Source organism: Agelaius phoeniceus, chromosome 2 (assembly GCF_051311805.1).
Source record: "Agelaius phoeniceus isolate bAgePho1 chromosome 2, bAgePho1.hap1, whole genome shotgun sequence".
Classification (NCBI taxonomy): Eukaryota; Metazoa; Chordata; class Aves; order Passeriformes; family Icteridae; genus Agelaius; species Agelaius phoeniceus.
The window spans coordinates 43245167-43260065 of record NC_135266.1 but is presented as its reverse complement, the minus strand read 5'-3'; the positions used below and the strand labels follow the sequence as shown (position 1 = coordinate 43260065).

The 14899-nt window shown below is 35.5% G+C and overlaps 1 protein-coding gene across 5 annotated transcripts in view; it reads left to right on the top strand.

Moving 5' to 3' along the window:
• The window catches only part of GPC5 (glypican 5), a 609707-nt gene that overhangs the window by 510564 nt on the left and 84244 nt on the right, over positions 1-14899 (top strand). Inside the window, exon 8 of one of the 5 annotated variants that reach the window (XM_077173563.1) lies at positions 4624-4737. The exons of the other annotated variants lie outside the window; for them this stretch is intronic. Coding sequence (XP_077029678.1) covers positions 4624-4694 — 71 coding nt within the window. The 3' untranslated portion in view covers positions 4695-4737. Of the gene's footprint in view, positions 1-4623; positions 4738-14899 lie in introns of those variants that run through there. 5 annotated transcript variants of the gene reach the window in all.

Here is a 14899-nt window from a genome sequence, read left to right as displayed (position 1 = left end):
CTGCCAGTGGGATTCATTAACAGCAGCATGGAAATCAGATAACTGCAAGGGGTTTAAAACTGTGGGAGTAAAGCTGTCATTGAATCTCAAGGTTGTCGGAACTTGCTGACGATAAGTGTTCTTCAGGAACTTTAATCTGTTATTTCCAAGTATCTGCTGCAAAGTCTGTTCTAAGTATTCAGGAAAACAAAACCAAAACACTCTCCCCCCAACAACAACACCAAAAACCCAAAAATAAAACAAAATAGCGACAACAAAAAGAAAAAGAAAAAAGATTGTTATTTAATATTTCGCAAATGTGGCAACACAGCCTGATTGACATACATTTAGTGTCATAAAAGCACTGGGCCATAGGAAGGAGTTACCATCTAAGCTGCTCATAGACATGCAGTTAGTGTGCCCTGGCAGCAGAGACAGCCAACCTGCAGATGAAAATGTGATCTCACAGCAGCCCACACAAACTTGCATCAGGTTTTGTCCCTGCTACAGGCTTTTCTGCCTCCTGGAAAGAAGGGGAACCATCACAAGCCATCATACTTTCTGATTCCCCAGTTCAGTCTGACGTCCACAAATGATAAACACCCGAGGTCTCTTGACTTCTGGGGTGCAAGGAATTATAAACATTTTATAAAATCAAGAGAAATAAGCACAATAAATACGTACCTACAGATCCAATATGGAAAGATTGACCTCAAGCTGCTTTCCCAAAGTTGGGTATAAAATCCATGGCAGAATCTAGAAAAAAGGATTGAAATCTTGACACATTTTTAAACAGTGGCAAAGATCAATCATCTTTAATAACATTGCTATTAGTATTTCATAATAGATCTCCTCAGTTCAGTCTTGGGTCTTGGTTTTAGATTGTGTATGACATAGTATCCAAAATCATTATGCAAAAAGGAAAAGGTAGTGTACATAGACATAAAGTGAATTACAGGTCTGGAAGTCTTCCCAAAGCCAATGTGGAAATGCCAAGGTTGTCAAAACCTGATGATGGGATATTAAGAAATCTTTCATCTTATATTTCCATGCTAGCATTAGTGACTGCATTCTAATGCCATAAACACATGCAGTACAATTTTAAATATCATAGCAGTGACAAAGAGTAGCTACTGCATTAAATTAATTGTGAAAGTAAGTACATTGTACATTTTCTAGGTGCTACCAAGCACAACCTTGAATGTCAGTATCTTAGAAATCATTGATTGCACCCTATGCTAAATTATCATCTAATGCCAAGGAAAAAAAAGTTAAATCAGATTTTATGAATTATTCATCACCTCCAATTCAATATGTACACTGTTCTAGCTGAGTGTTAAGCACTTTTGAATAGTATCATAGAAGGTGAACACTTCTCTGATAACAGAATACCAGAAACTGACCTGATATTTATAAAATACAGGTCCCAAAGAATCAAGAATATATACTTCAGGAGAAAAAAACCAAACTTCTTACTGAAGATATTAACTTTTTTAATAGGGTCATATTCATATTTGCATAACATGTTTCAGATCAAATCCACTCACATAGAATTAAGACTCTCAAAAATAATGTTAGAAATCTCTTAATGTATGTCTCTCCACTATCCAAACAGTTTCTTCAATTGTGTTTTCAGTTAAGGTACAGAGCCTGTTTGCCATATGCCCATTAGTAGACTAACTTGCTTCTGGGAAGATTCCTAGAGCAATTGTTCCTACTGCCCTGGTTTGGTAGGATTTTTCCTCTACTTTGATGAAGATGCATATGTTGGGGGAGAATAGTGAATTGGGCTGCTGATTTTTATATCTGTACATTCTTAGAGTAGCTATATTTACCCAGAGTTAAATGTTTGGTGTCAATTAATGAAGGTGCTTTTTGGATAAAATATTATTGTCATGTGACTACTCTATAAGCTTCCACATTTCATACTACACACTCCTTTGCCTATCCAACTAAACTTGGGTCTCAGAAATCCTACTTTCTGGACTGATCATTTAGGTATGGGCATGGAAGGAAAAGTTAAAAAAACAACTACAGCACAAAAGAAAAAAAGAAAAGACACAGCAAGAGACTGTTGCCAAAATACAATTACTGTGTGAAAAGTAGAATTTAAAGATCCCATGACTTGAAAAGCCTAACCCTAACCCTAACCCTAACCCTAACCTGATGACCTGAAATTTGAAATTTCCTATCCGAAGTAAGATTATGAAACTTGCTTTCTTAAGCATATTTGAATTTTTTTTAACTTATACTAGTTGATGTATAGTATTAGTGTATAGGAAAAACATCAGATGTCCTTAATCCACCACAGTAAACCCTGCTCCACAGAAGCTGCCTTTATATACTGTTTAGAAAGTGACCAAACTCCAACTGGCCTATGAGTCTGCCAGCTAGGAGGAAAAACTGTAGAGAAGTAGAAGGATACAGCAACAACCTTATGCAGTACAGCAAGAATCTTTAGTCCAGGAGAAAGTAGAACTGTCCCACTAGCACTTGTGTTCTCTCTGTGTCATTCTACACATTACTCTCACTCTGAAGCTTTTTTCCTACTAGTTACTAGCTATCTGTTAATTCTAAATTAGCTTATTAATAAGTTGATTGCAAATATTAGTGTGATAGAGTTCTTCCTACCATGTTGTGCATGTGATGTTTGCTTAATAAAAAATAGTGAGGCACTCTTGTGAACCTGAAATTTAAAATATTATCTTCACACAAGTTAGGACTAGGAAAGAAACCAAGAAGTTCCCTAAGTCATCAGTTCCACAAAAAGCTCAAAAATCATCTATTACTGAATAGGGGAAGTAAACGTAAGGAAATATTTTTTTCTTGGGTTTTTTTTTTCACTTAAAGCATTGACACGAATCTATGGTTCCTTCAGTTTCCTCATGGATGCATTCACTTATGCTGCTAGGTAAAAATGACCCAGGGAGTGAATTTGAGGACTGGATGCTCAATTGAACTTGCTTCTTAACTGATAGCTACCTCTATATTTAGTTTGGACCACTCTGACCTAGATCTCAGAAGAAAAAAATGGTGTAGAAGACAGTAGGTCTAAGTAGTTTGGGTAGAAGTCAGTAGTGTAGATGTGTCAAGCCTGTTGTGCTTGACTCCAAGCTTAAGGACTCATATCTGCCCCCTTTCCTATTTAGTGGGACAGACAGAACCTATCCAGATTCCTAAGCACAGCTGCATCTTGAAAACAGCAGTCTGAAAGCTAGGTAATCTCAGTCACCTCTTCATCTCACAAAGAATCTTGCCTGAAGATAGATCTAAGGTCAAAAGCTGTCTAGCTCTAATTTTGGGTCTAAAGCAAGACAGAAAAATTTAATTCCAAAACAATTATATGGTATAGCCATACAGTGTATTTATTTATACTCAAAATTTAAAAGTCATGCTAGAGCTTCAGCAATGCTCAGTTTGCAAGAGAGAGAGGAAAAGAGTCAAATTGGATAGTTCTTTAAAATAAATAAAAAAATTACACAAAATAAATAAAAAATTAAGTAATACAAAATTATGATAATGAAATTTTGCTTGCTTTGCTGCTCTATTTAGGATAATTTTCTTGTTGTCTGCTTAATGGAAATCTAGTTTGTGCAGTGTTTCCTTAAGATTTTTTAATGAATCAAACAGACATATAAAAGGAAGGAATGTCATTTAGACAATAGCCAGGCATCGCATGATGTATTTTGGCAAGTTACTGAATTTGTTTTAGGCAATTGTGTAAGACCAGGGTTATGCAGCATAAACTGATAGAACATCTACTATGGTTTACAACTATACAGATAAATATTTATCTACAGAAAATTCTGGTACACTCTGAAATTTGAACAGTGTGGAAGTCAATGTTAAAAGGAAAGTGTCTATGTTAAAAGAAAAGTGCCAGAAAATACATTAATGGGTGAATTTATAGCTTTTTTTTTTCTTTAAAAAGTCAAAGGTTTAAAACAGCAGGCATATATGAAATGAAAATATTATGGTACTACATATATCCTGAAAATAGAAACATCATGTGCATTGGTCTTTACATGATAATACAGCAGTTTTGGCTGTCCTGGTAGATTTTTTTGTACAAAAGAGTAATAAAAGCATTAGTTAAAAAGGGATCTGATAGGAGCACGCAGAGATTTGAAGCAGCTGTCCATACATAAGTATCTGGTAAAACCTGAGGTGCTCCAGGGAAGGTGACACAGGTTTATCATCTGTGACACAGGATCTGCATGAGAATCTACCTATGAGAGGATCATCTAAAGCTGGGCAGTCTATTGCTGTGAATCACATCTTCAACTATCACCTCTACATGGGCACCTGAATTGAGCCCAGGATTAAGATGTCAAATAGCAGCACAATAAGAAAAACCAAACCATACTGGAGTGCAAGTTATTTTCCTAAATATGAGTGTCTTGTGCATTTTCATGTGTTGAGAGTTGTCCCAACTAATTTCCATCTCTAGAAAACTGCAGGACTCCTATGGCTCCCAACTCAGGATTAAATAAATATATATATATATAAACAGCTTCCTTAGATGTCCCAAGCTGGTGGACATCTATGCTTTAAAACTGAATTAAGTCCCTAAAATCATAGTCATAGTATAATTTTATGCCAGATCATCTCTGATGGATCTTATTTCCACTCCTGTTTTTTCAGGTGGTCAACTACTAATCTGTGTTTGTGAGCTCTTTTCTGAACCAAGACATCTCTCCAAGAACTGGAAGTGATGTATAGGTATCCCAACCACTAAAAAGATGTTAAATCTTTCTGTAATTCAAGAATAAAAAATAGTTGCACCAGAGACAAGAGTTAGAAAAATGAAAAAAAGCACCAAAATTACCTAGAGAGCTTTTCTATTTCATTATCCAAAGGATTTCTCATCAGTATGCTGATAAGAAAAAGACACAGATGTGTGTTTCCCATATCAAATAGTGCTTGTTATTCTGTTCTTGAGGCTGCCCCAGCAACCAGTGACCTGTGTGAGAACCTGTGCTGACAAGCTCCACAGGTATCCAAGCTTAATGTAGCTCGGGAGTGCTTTTAATAGATAAGCATAGTCTATCTGTTCTGGCAAAGAAAAATAGGGCAAGCAATCAGACAACCATCTTCCATAACCTGAGTGGAATATTTAACACAAGTCAAGGGTAAAGAAAACAATCTTCTCAGAACAATGCCTTGAAATGGCATTGAAAAAAAACCCCATCAGTGTTTATACTCATTTGTGTGTATATATATATATGTATGTTTGTATGCATGTATGTATGCACTTATAATAGGAATGAGAGATTGTTCCTTTGTTTGCTTAAGTATATTTACAAAACAGAAGCCCTTTCTACATAATAGTCTAGATATTCCACCTAGTAAAATGGCTAGGAGATTTTATATAAAACCAGAACAACATAATGACAAAAAACTGTTGACCCATAAGAAAATGAAGTTTTCTTTACTCATTCTAATTGTCTAGAAATGAAAATTCTTATGCTGCTGCATAAGATAGCACACAGAAAAAACCCATAAGGTTTTATTTTTTTAACACATTTTCCTTTTTATTGAGTTTTATTTCCTTTTTATTGCCAATAAAATCTACAGTAAGATGATTCTGGTGTAATACTGTGTATTGCAAATTCCCTCCTACTGAATTGCTTTTTTCTTTTTGTTGATTTATTCACACAGACAACTGAACATAGAGTACAACAGGTTTTTTAAATTTTTTAGATGACATTATTAATTTTTTTTAAACCCTAAATTTTAAAGGCCTACCTATTAATCTATATTTGCTATTTTAAGCATGTTTCTGTAGGGAATAAAGTCTGTGATCATTAATTTAAAAGAAAAGAAGACAAATTATTAGCTTATTGATTAGAGAAGCTCTAATCATGTTTGAAGTACAAGAAATCCTAAAAATCAGAAAAAATATCTCCTTTGAGCAATGGGGCTGGAGTATCAAAATGCTGATAAGACAGATGAGGAGTTTGGATGTTCCCATTTTCTCTGAATGGTCATCTCATGTGACATGATCCATATCTTACCAACATCAGTATGAATGGAAGAGGAATAATTCTGTGGAAGTAGATACTGGCACTTCATCAAGTGTTTGGAGTCATACTGAAGGAAAATGGTGTAGAGAGGAAAAAGAAGAAAAATAAAAAAAAATAAGCAGAGAACAAAAGGCATACAGGAATGAAGTATTAAGTCAGAGTCTGATTGCAACCAGGGAAGATTTATGATATAGGGGAAGACTGCCCAAAGGTTCATAATTTCTGATCCCAAATATCTAAAAATCATGTTTGAAAGCTAGCAAAAGGCTCTAATGCTTCCTCGTAAGGTGGGGGGCTACTTAGGTATTCAGAGCTGTAAAGACCACAAGACATGCTTTTTAATAAAATCTGAAATTATTTACACAATCATCACTTTCAAGAGGTAAATACTTATGTAAAACATTAGCTACTAAAAAAAATATACAACAATGGCATGATGTGACTGTGTTCAGAGGGGTTCTTGGATGAGGGAAGAGACGAGAATGTTGATTCCATGATCAGAAGGCTTGATTTATTATTTTATGATATATATATATATATATTACATTATAACTATACTAAAAAGAAAAAGAAGCACAGGGTTTTCTCAGATGCTAACTAAGCTAAGAATAGAGAAGAAAAGAATGATAACAAAGGCAGCTCTCTCAGACTCTGTCCAATTGGATAGCTCGGTCCTTGATTGGCCATTAATTATAAACATCCAAGATGGGCCAATCACAGGTGGACCTGTTGCATCCCACAGCAGCAGATAACCATTGTTTACATCTTCTTGCTGAAACTTCTCAGCTTCAGCAGATCCTAAAGAAAATCCTAAAGAAAAGATTTTTCAGAAAAGATGTCTGCGACAGCATGAAGGCTGACAACACTGTGCAAGTTTGTTAAAAAAATGAACAAAGGAAAAATATCTTGTGTGAGTTGGTAGCATGGCTTTGCTGCTGTAATATGAAAATCAAGTGGCATGGGAGAGTATTCCTTAAACTCACTGTCTTGCCTATTTACGGCCACTTAGGAAGCTATCACAAAATAGCTTTGCTATCATCACTTTGCTATCATCATCATCAGAGATATAAGAAAAAAAGGTGGTAATAGAACTTTATTAAAAATTAGGGTTTTTTCAAATTAAAATATTACTTTTTTCTCACATTTTATGCTCCACACAATATTTTAGGCTCCTTTTCAGTACTGCCATCAGTGAAACATATTCTAAGATGATAAAACAAAGATAGGTTAAACATTGATATGTAAAACTGAGTCTGAAGCCTGCATTTGTTAAAAAAAAAAATGTTTCATGTAGTTCTATTTACTTGTCTCATTAAAGTGGTGGCAAAATTCTGCTCTGCTGAAGTCAGAGAGAGTTTTGCCATTCTTTTCCATGATGCCATCATTTCGTTTACAGATCCAACATCCACTCTATTTCAGACAAAGAGTGTTGGCTCAACATTTCCCTTTACTCTTTGTCCCATCTCCCAGAGATTTCTGTTCTTGTAAAAGAAGGGGAAGATGGTCCTGAACTACTATAGTATACAGGATAATATTTCATGCAGTGGTCATAAATTCAGATTATGCCTGTATACTTTCAGGTTTTTGAAAGATAAAGTCTTAAGAACTTAATCTATTTCCAACGACATTCTGGCACAACAAAAATCCACGCCATATGAGATAGAAAAAAAATGGAACAGTGACTGTAGCTTGCTACAAAAATTAGGTGCATTGTAGTCCAGGAATAAAAGTTACCAAAACTAAAACATTAAGATAATTATTTTTTAAACCAGAGTATACTTTTTCTGTTTTTCTTTACCAGTTTCCTGGTAGTGTTCCTTTTGAGCATCCATAAGAGTAGAAAAAGAGCACAGAGAGAATAAAAAGGAGAGTAGGAATCTAGGAGAAAAAAAATAAATCAAAAGGTGAAAGTATTCAAAATGAAGATATAAGTAAAGATATAATTCAGACATTGAAAGAATCAAATTTTTAAAGAACCACAAGAATAGTTTCTTACTTGTCTTAAGCTATAACTCTGAAGGGCATCTAGACACTCAGACACCATTCTATGTTCTCTATTCTCTAAAACATGCTGGGACACAAATTTTTAGAAACGAAAATCCAACAGTAAAAACATGCTCATTTTATTTCTAAGACAAATATTTCAAGCACAGAGGTCCTGAAATGTAATCATTGCTCTCTGGTGAGGCTTTCAAGGACTTGTCCTGTCTTACTCATCAGTGGAGGCAAGCTGGCAAGGTCTGGAACGAACCCCAAGATGGTTTTGTGCTGTTTTCCAGGAGAGCATTTAAAACTAAGTGTATATTCTCTGGATAAATATTCTAAGAAATTTCTGTCAGTAAAAAGCCTGAAACATTTCAAGAGCTCCTTTGCTTATGAGCGCAGCATCCACAGGAGTGATGGGAAGTTTATGTGGTTGGCTGTGAGAGGAGGGAAAGGTGCCACCAGTTCGCTCCATAGAAGGTTTATTCAGCCAGCTTATTTAGACTGCATGTGCAGCCAGGCTCTCTATGTCCCTGCCTGGAGCACACTCAGCTTTAAGCTGCCCCTTGTTACTTATTTTTTTCCTATAACAATTTAATCTTAGGTCATCCAGAGGTCAATTCAATGTGTATGTTCCTGAGATAGGGCTGTAAGCCATATGGAAGAAACAATACACTGGTTCATGATTATGGAAAAACACAGTGTACTTTCTTCCTCTTATTCTTCCTTTCAGCTTTAATAACAACTGCATTGGTAAAAGCTACACATTAGGCTTCTCCTTGGGGAAAGAAAAGGAAAAGTGAGATTTTATGCATGAACAACAGGATTCTACTAAAATGAACTGACAAATTTATTCACTGACATACATGGAAGTAATGATCTTTTTATAATATGTGTTCTTAAGGATTTAAGATTCTCAATGTAAAAAATGTGTGTAATTAGTAAATCCCACAATATATGAAAAAAAAAAAAGGTGTGATTTTGCTAGACGATTCTGTAGATCATATGTAAAATAAAGAGTTTACATATTATCATAAGAGTTTCACATATTATCACTCCATATGAACTTCAAGATACTGGTGTATTCTGTGGGGCAGAACTGGTCTTGGATTTACATCCTCCTTTGACATATCCTTCCTTAATAAACAGGCAACTTTGCTCTGACACAATGAAAAAAAGACATCCCACTACAAATTTGTCCTTCAACTACTTTGTATAACACCTTCAAATTGTTTTTTGAAATTTTCTCTCTGCTGGGCCACACTTGAACAAATATGGTCATTCTTCTTGTTGACATTGGTGTTCCTTTTGATAAAATGCAACTCATCCTGCTTTTGATTGTGAAACCACTATAAAGCACATTCTGCTACCCTTGCATCTTGACATTTGAAATTGCCCATTCCAAGTCACATTGTATGAGCTCATTATGATCAGAAACAGGAAAATACATTCATTTTTTTCTTTAAAGGAACTATCCAGAAACTGATAAAATCACATGCACTGCCCAATTACTTCTTTCTCAAACACAACAGCAACTTTTACTTTCTCGTCAATAAACTCCTTGCAAACAATCAAGTCACTCACTTGGAATAAATGATTGGTTGACCTCTGATAGCTCTGGAAGACAAATGTATCAACACAAAGATATCACTTATGCTTCAGGAAGTCCCTGTAGTGCAGATTGTTTAAAGCTGGGAAAATAGCCTGAAAAAAAGCTATCACACTTTCAATTTTTTTCCTAAACTTCACCTATAAACCATTATCAGACGAATGATAACAAACTTTGGTTCATGTAACATGAACTTTGGTCTGACCTATGTAATTAATATTTTTTGTTGAGTGGTTTGTTCATTTTTCATGCTTCTGTTCCTTTATTATTTAATATTTAATGCAGTACCAGTCGGAAGGAAGAGAGGCTGGGGTAAAGAATTTAGAACCAGTCAAGAAGCAATAAATTCAAGTTTTCTATGGTATCGTATAGAAACTAACAAATGCAAACTGAAACTGCACATATTAAAATGTATTCTGAACAATGAGGCTGTCTGACCACACAGAGGAATCTGGTGCTATTTGACATAACTTAAGGCACATAATCCTGGACGCCACACATGAGTGGCAGATATGATACAAGGTTGGCCTATGTCCTTCTGGTGTGTTGCAGACAAGGGTCTAGGAGTATTGCCCAGGCTGGCCCAAACAGCTCTAATCATTTTTGGTTAGGCAAAGCAATTGAATCTGCTGGTACAGCACTTTCTTTTGCTTATTTATCTCCATGAACTTGGAGCTTTGCTCTGCAATCTGCCACTGAGTAGTTTCTACCTGAGCCACATCTTGCAAATTTAGATGTTTTTCTTTTGTTTTTAAAGCTTAATTGATTTACTGTAACTCTATCTGCAACTTCACCTTACTTGTATATTTCTATTATCACATCCACATGTTATTTCAACAAGAACACTGTATGTTGCTATTTTATTCTTCATGACAAGTACCTGGCACTCCTGAGAACAGATTCATGCAGGGATTTCAAGCAAGGACCATCTTTGCTGAAGTTCTGGGTTTTTGTTAGAGGAGGCTGCACTGATCACGGAATCAATAATAAATTTTCATTGGCTATTTTTGTGTCCATTAGATGATAACTCTGAAATTATGCTGCCAAAGCTAAGCACAGTTTTAGAGACTTCTGATAGCCTCAGATATTTCTGTACTGAGTAAGACACTTGTAATTCATATATCTTAGCAGAGATGAACTTTAGAATATTGTGAGAATTTCTTATATAACTAACTTTGTTCCCCTGAAGAGAGAGAACTACATTACAAATCTGATATTCAGGATTCTGAATCACCTTTTACTTTTATGTTAAATTTCCCCATGGTTTCCTTTACTACTTTATTGGGTTTAATTGTCCTTTTGCTCAGCTCAAAACACCATGAGCTTTACGACAGACAGCATCCTTTACTGACAGTGCTGTTTTGTTTTGCTTGAATAAAAGGTGGCATTTATGTTCTATCAAAGCAAGAAAAGCAGAAGATAAAGAGAGGTTTTGTTTGCTTGTTTGCTTTGCTTCTATTTCCCAGAGTCCATTCCAGGATGCAAAATACAGAACACAGTGGTAGAGACTGCACCAACTCTATGTGGTGCATGATGAAAAACCTTTTATCACATTGGGAAGTAAAGGCAGGAAATTGTGTCACAGTTTATGGGACATAAAACAGTCAGCCATCTCACTGTGATTGAAGGAATAGGGTTTATAAGTGCAGGTTCTTCCAGGCCTGTGTGCCATGATCTCTGCTGGAATGCCTTGAGCACTGGGAAGGCTGACACCCTTTAGTGTCTCTCCTGTGGACCAAGGGAAAATACTGCATCATGAGCCAATTGCCTTTTCCTTTTACCTTCTTTTATAGAATCTTCTTTTTCTTTCAGCAAACAAGCAATAATTGCACTAAGACACTGCCATTTGAAATGTTTGCTGCACAAGCAAGCAAAGAGAGCAGTGTATATACTGTTTCCTCACCCTCTGTGGCTCATTTATATGTAAGGTCAATGATGAATCAGACTTGGGCATAGAACTGTGTAAATCCTGTTTTTTAATCCCAACTTACTTAATTCTTGGTTGAAAGACAAGCCAAATTTCAGGACTTATCAGAGCATTACATGAAGTTAACCTCCAGAGCTATTCCCCAATAAAACTCTGATAAGCACATTTTAATAGTTTACAGTCAGCTAGAGTTAGATAGTCACAGAGAGTTTTTCTCAAGAAATTAATGCTCCCTGTAAATCAATAGCATTGAAAATACCAAAGATGAGTATATGGAATTCACTAGTTGTGCTGTAAAAGTAGGTACAGTCCACTTTGAGAAAGGATTAGCCACAAAGTTTATTGGTATTTTTATTCACACTCCAGTGCCTTTATTGGTGTATAACAAGTATAGAGCACCACTGCATGCTGCCAAGTGTTTAAAGATGGAACAGCTGTATAGATTTACATCTTGGCCAAGAAATCTGTCATTCTTTTGAGGCATTATTGTCTAAAAATTCTATTTTCCAGCTATCATTATTCTGAGAAAAAGGGATGGCTCTTTTTTCTCAAAACTTTTGAAAAGCTTTTCTAGAGAATTTGACAAGTCATATATGTAACTGCCTACTCCTTATGAGTATTCAAAATAATGCTAAAAAACAGCAGTAAGCTCATTGTCTGAGTTTTAGTTCCTTTCTGATGGAAATGTACATGAAGAGTGTGCTACACTTTTTCTTTTTGCTAGATTTGAATTAATAATTATCTGATTGTTCAGGAGCTTCCAAATAACTGGAATATCTTGCCCTTTTGTGGCAACAGTAGTTTATGGACTGGGAGTTTTCATTTTATTAATTTAAATTATCAGTGTGACAAGATTATCCTTTTTTCTTTCAGTCATTCCAAGTTTTGTTATGTGCGTACCATGCTACATCATCAGAAGTAAATGAGAGCTTTGCAAGCAACTCAGCTGTAAAATTTCTCCTGAGACAAAGTTTGGCTTCCAAAGACTGTATCAGCACAGGGGCTTGTATTCAAATTAAGCTACAGCAGTAGCTTTAGTTTCTAATGACAATGACAAACTAAAAAACTAAATAGACAATAGAGGGAACATACAGGAACTGTTACCCTGACAATACAGTATACAATAACCATGGATTAGGTTCTCAGAAACTTTAGCATGAAAAAATTCCCATTAAAACATCCTTCTGATGTAAGAGACTTTGTGCCACATGCAAGTCAGGTATTTATTGTATTGAAAAGTGAGATGATCATGATTATATAACCTTGAGAACTAAGGAGATAGCAAATATTGGGGTCTTTATATTTGGGCATTGATCTGCTATCCCTAGAAGAGGGATATATATGATTGTGTTCTGAGTGACAGTACTTGGGAAATATGAGGCAAAAAGAATAGGAGTTTATGCTCCTCCCTGGGCTTAATTGTTTTCTGTCATGAAAGCTGTTGTAACCTTAGAGAACAGTAGAGATAAAGGATTAATCACATAAACTACCACCATCTTCAAATAATTGGCTTTTGGTGTTGAAGATATATTGATTTTCCTCTTAATATCGCAGTCCTCTTTTTTTTTTTTTTTCACATTTCTCCACACAATTTGTTTGAGATATTATTCTTGTCTTATACTTTACATAGTATTTGTGGTTTGCTACTGCCCTATCAGTACAGGAGATTCAATTACAGAAATATTGCATACATAGCTGGACTAAGAGTACATATTAAGAATAGAATATCTGGACCAGTTTCACATTGTAACATTTAAAAGAGCTTAAAAAATAAACCTTTTCCTATTAGAGGAGCATCAACAATGATGTATAAAAAAGAAATTTGGCGTGTAAAAAAGGTTCATAACACAAACAGGTTTTATGGTAAGATATAAAGCTGGAACATAAGCATAAATGCAAGATAGTGTAAAAACCCCAAGAATGTGAAAGTACGTTGCCCTTTATTTTAAAAACACATAATTCTAGTTTGTTGGGAAAAAAACATCATCCATGCTCACAGTGCATAGCAGAGTGCAGTGCAAGAGCAGCTGAGCTAACACAGACCTGACTGACTTTATTGGGCTCAGTGTTACAAGGTAGACTTAGCAGGAAGCACCTAAAATGTGTGCTGGCTGTACCTGCCTGTTGCTGCACCCTGCCTGGTAAATACACTGAATCCAATATTACCTGGGCACTACACCAGCCTGCTACAGTGTCAATGAGTATGTTGCATGTACAGCTTATATTTCAATGAAAAATGGCACAAAGAGCAACAGTTTGATTTTATATTCCCACTCCAGGGAGTCTGTCTCTGCTTTTGCCAGTGAGACTATAAACAGATTGGTCCAAATTGAAACATCACATGAAAATATTACACCAAGCCTCAGTGCAAAATTACTCTAAGTTTATATGATATTGTCCTTAAGGAACTGTTTGTCCCAAAGGGGCATATTTTGTAAGTTGTTTCTACCTAAAAAGGGGGATTTTTTAGGTACTTTCCGAGGAATTTTCATCTGTGAAATAGACAAGTAATAGAATTTAGTTTCTAAATTTCGTTCATCCAATACAAGGCCAATTCTCTACTGCAGCTCTGTTGAAGAAGTATTCCAAAATAGAACATTTTTTAAAATACAAGCATGGATTCACTATGTGGAGTTTCATTTGCGTATGTTTCATTTTACATATCCATGTATTTATTTATACAATCAAACATATATAGAAAAAAACCCCTAAAATGGAAAAGTAGGGAAATGGAACATTATTAATGTTGAAGTAAAACAGTGTTTGTATAATAAACATAACAGAATTGAGTCAGTGAAACAGAGGAATTAATTGGTAGATTTAAAACAGAAGCAAAAGCAAAGTTTCCTGTTCTGGTTTCTGCCTGTAATAAGTACAGTGAAAGCAATTTTGAATTAAGGTGTTTTTCCAGTTTAATTCAAGCATAAAGGAAGATCCATTAGTTGTTTTTACAAAGTAAGAAAGATGATATTTGTCTCCCCGTTGCTGGACTGCAGTGCCCCTGTATGTATCACCTGCTGGCTAACAATGTGAGAGGACTCATTCTTTCTGAAAAAAACCCAGCTTTTGTTGAAATAACCAGCACTGAAAGTACAAGAAGCTTCTCTCTATGTTTGCAGTCTGTTTTCTGTTGTGTTTGCTACAAAATCATTGCTGCTATAATTTGGGAGGCCCTAATTGTCTGCTTTCTGCAAACCCTGTCATCCACCAAAGAAGTAGATCCATCCAATCTCTAACCTGCATTCTGGTGTCTTTCAGAAAAGGAGAACCTTCTGCAAACAAAGCACTTTGGTATTTATCTGTGTTCATAAAGAGGGCTAGTAAAGCCTTTTATTGAGGGCTCTGCTCCCATTACATGTCGCCAGCAGTGTGAGG